This window comes from Primulina huaijiensis, chromosome 12 (assembly GCF_012295235.1).
Source record: "Primulina huaijiensis isolate GDHJ02 chromosome 12, ASM1229523v2, whole genome shotgun sequence".
NCBI classification, from domain to species: Eukaryota; Viridiplantae; Streptophyta; class Magnoliopsida; order Lamiales; family Gesneriaceae; genus Primulina; species Primulina huaijiensis.
This window is the reverse complement of record NC_133317.1, coordinates 16,711,257-16,713,551: the sequence shown is the minus strand read 5'-3', so window position 1 is coordinate 16,713,551 and position 2,295 is coordinate 16,711,257. Positions and strand designations below refer to the sequence as shown.

Sequence of the window (2,295 nt, the reverse complement as noted above, 5' to 3'; positions counted from 1 at the left end):
TATATATATAGATATATAAAAGTCAAAGTGAATTATATATCGTAGTTATGAATAAAAATTATATGACTTATATAAATGAATAAGATATTTTCGTAAAAGTGTCACAAAGTGAGGACCATTAATGTACTCGAATTGGGATATTTGTATGTATACTAAACATCCAATTAGTACCTAAAGCTAGAAACCAAGCCCTTATTCTTTTGTTCAATACACTCTTTCTCCAAAAGAAACTCCTCAAGCCAAAGAAAAGCATCTCTTCTTTTGACATGCCTGATTACTTCAACTCACGCAACCATCACTTTCCACACAATAATGACAATGGAGCGAAAAATCTTGATCCCTTCTCTCTTCGGACTAGCTCTCTCTCTATTTGTATCGATTCGCACCTCAGGTAAGTGCGCCGCCCTCCCGCAAGTATCTTGCTCGATCTTTGGACGTATAACTAAACGATTAGTTTCCCTTCTCTTGCAGGTGTGGAGGGGTCTATTGGCGTGAACTTTGGCACGGTGGCGAATGACCTCCCTCCACCGCGACAAGTAGCGCATTTTTTACGAGAATCCACTATTATAAGCCATGTCAGGCTGTTCGATTCCGACTCGGAAATGCTTAAAGCATTCGCGGGTACCGATATAGTCATCACGGTAACCATTCCGAATGATGAATTCCCACAGCTGACAAAGTTGGATTACGCTCAAAAATGGGTGAAAACCAACATTTTGCCGCACATAAATGCTACAAACATCGCCAGGGTTCTCGTCGGAAATGAAGTACTTTCCACCGCAAACAAGCTTCTGATAGCAAATCTTGTCCCTGCAATGCATGGTCTTCATAATGCCTTAGTTAGAGAGTCACTGAATCAAAAGATCAAGATTTCGACCCCGCATTCATTAGGCATACTGTCCATCTCGACTCCTCCTTCATCGGGGACGTTTAGGCGGGGCTACGACACTTATATCCTAAAGCCACTTCTCGAATTCTTGAAAGCCACCGACTCACCTTTCATGATCAATCCATATCCATTCTTTGGATGTTCCGAAAGTACATTAGATTATGCTCTTTTTAGGCCGAACCTTGGGGTGTTCGATGAAAACACCGAGCTTACTTACGGTAACATGCTGGATGGTCAGCTAGATGCTGTTTTTTCAGCTATAAAACGTTTGGGATTCATCGATATCGATATCGTTATAGCTGAAACAGGGTGGCCATCAAGAGGGGATACGGGGCAAGTCGGGGTTGATGTAGAAAGTGCAGCAGAGTACAATAGGAAACTGATGCAACATGTGAGATCAGGCGTTGGGACACCCCTCATGCGAAACAGAACATTCGAGACATACATTTTTGCACTTTTTAATGAAGATTTGAAGCCCGGCCCGACGTGTGAGAGGAACTTTGGTTTGTTCGAACCGAACTTCACACCAGTTTACGACATAGGGATTCTGAAACCGATGGTACCTGATACAGCCAACAAAATTCAACACTATACCAGTACTAGTTCATGTCTGTTGATCTTCTTATGCATATTCTTGATAGGCTTTTGTTAAATATTTGGGTTGGGTCTGGCAGGCAACCGAAACCATCCCACCGGATAAGAAACGGAGGCCCCAAAAACAACATTGGTGTCTACCCAAACATGATGCAAGTGATAATAGATTGCAGATGAATCTTGACTATGTGTGTGGTTTGGGCTTCGACTGCAGCTCGATTCAAGAAGACGGGCGGTGCTTTTACCCAAATACGGTCCGGGACCATGCATCCTACGCCATGAATAAGTACTATCAGGCCATGGGAAGGGATGCATTAGATTGTGATTTTGTGCAGACTGGTGCAATCACTAATATAGACCCAAGTATGTAGAGTTTCTTAAATCTTGATGTCGGTGCATTGTGTGGGATTTGTTTCCTGAAAATGGTGTTTAATGACATTTTTGTGTCATATCTCAGGTTACCTGGTTGTAAATATGAAGGGAAATTATAATTGGAGTTTGGTGCCGATGATTTTGAAGGAATGAGACTTTCGTTTTTTTGTTTCCTAAGGCATAATATTGTTCGAGTTAAGTTTGCATCATAGTTGTTATGGAAACAACTTTGATATCGAAAAATAAGGAATAATTTGTGTGTAATTGAATTGACCAAACATGAAGAAAATTATGAACACAAAAAAGACTTTTATTAACCACCATCACAAGAGAAAAGATCTTGATCCACGATTTCCAGCTCTAACGCTAGGTGTTGGATCCATTTTATTTATATTAACTTATATGTCAATAATTATACGTGGTGTGTTGTCCATTGAATT

The 2,295-nt window shown here is 40.7% G+C and overlaps 1 protein-coding gene across 1 annotated transcript; it reads left to right on the top strand.

The window, feature by feature from the left end:
* The first annotated feature begins 290 nt into the window (after nucleotides 1-290).
* LOC140990546 (glucan endo-1,3-beta-glucosidase) lies at nucleotides 291-2,073 on the top strand. The gene is made up of 3 exons (XM_073460277.1): nucleotides 291-391; nucleotides 472-1,448; nucleotides 1,564-2,073. The coding sequence occupies exons 1-3, from the start codon at nucleotides 313-315 to the stop codon at nucleotides 1,852-1,854; spliced, it is 1,347 nt and encodes a 448-aa protein (XP_073316378.1). The 5' UTR covers nucleotides 291-312; the 3' UTR covers nucleotides 1,855-2,073.
* Nucleotides 2,074-2,295: the final 222 nt, after the last annotated feature.

Bases quoted from the DNA above. Each gene is read 5' to 3' on its own strand.
- LOC140990546 (XM_073460277.1), top strand. From the start codon at position 313: ATGACAATGGAGCGAAAAATCTTGATCCCTTCTCTCTTCGGACTAGCT. The intron at 392-471 runs GTAAGTGCGCCG...CTTCTCTTGCAG, and splicing joins TGTATCGATTCGCACCTCAG to GTGTGGAGGGGTCTATTGGC. The intron at 1,449-1,563 runs GTACCTGATACA...TGGGTCTGGCAG, and splicing joins TAGGGATTCTGAAACCGATG to GCAACCGAAACCATCCCACC.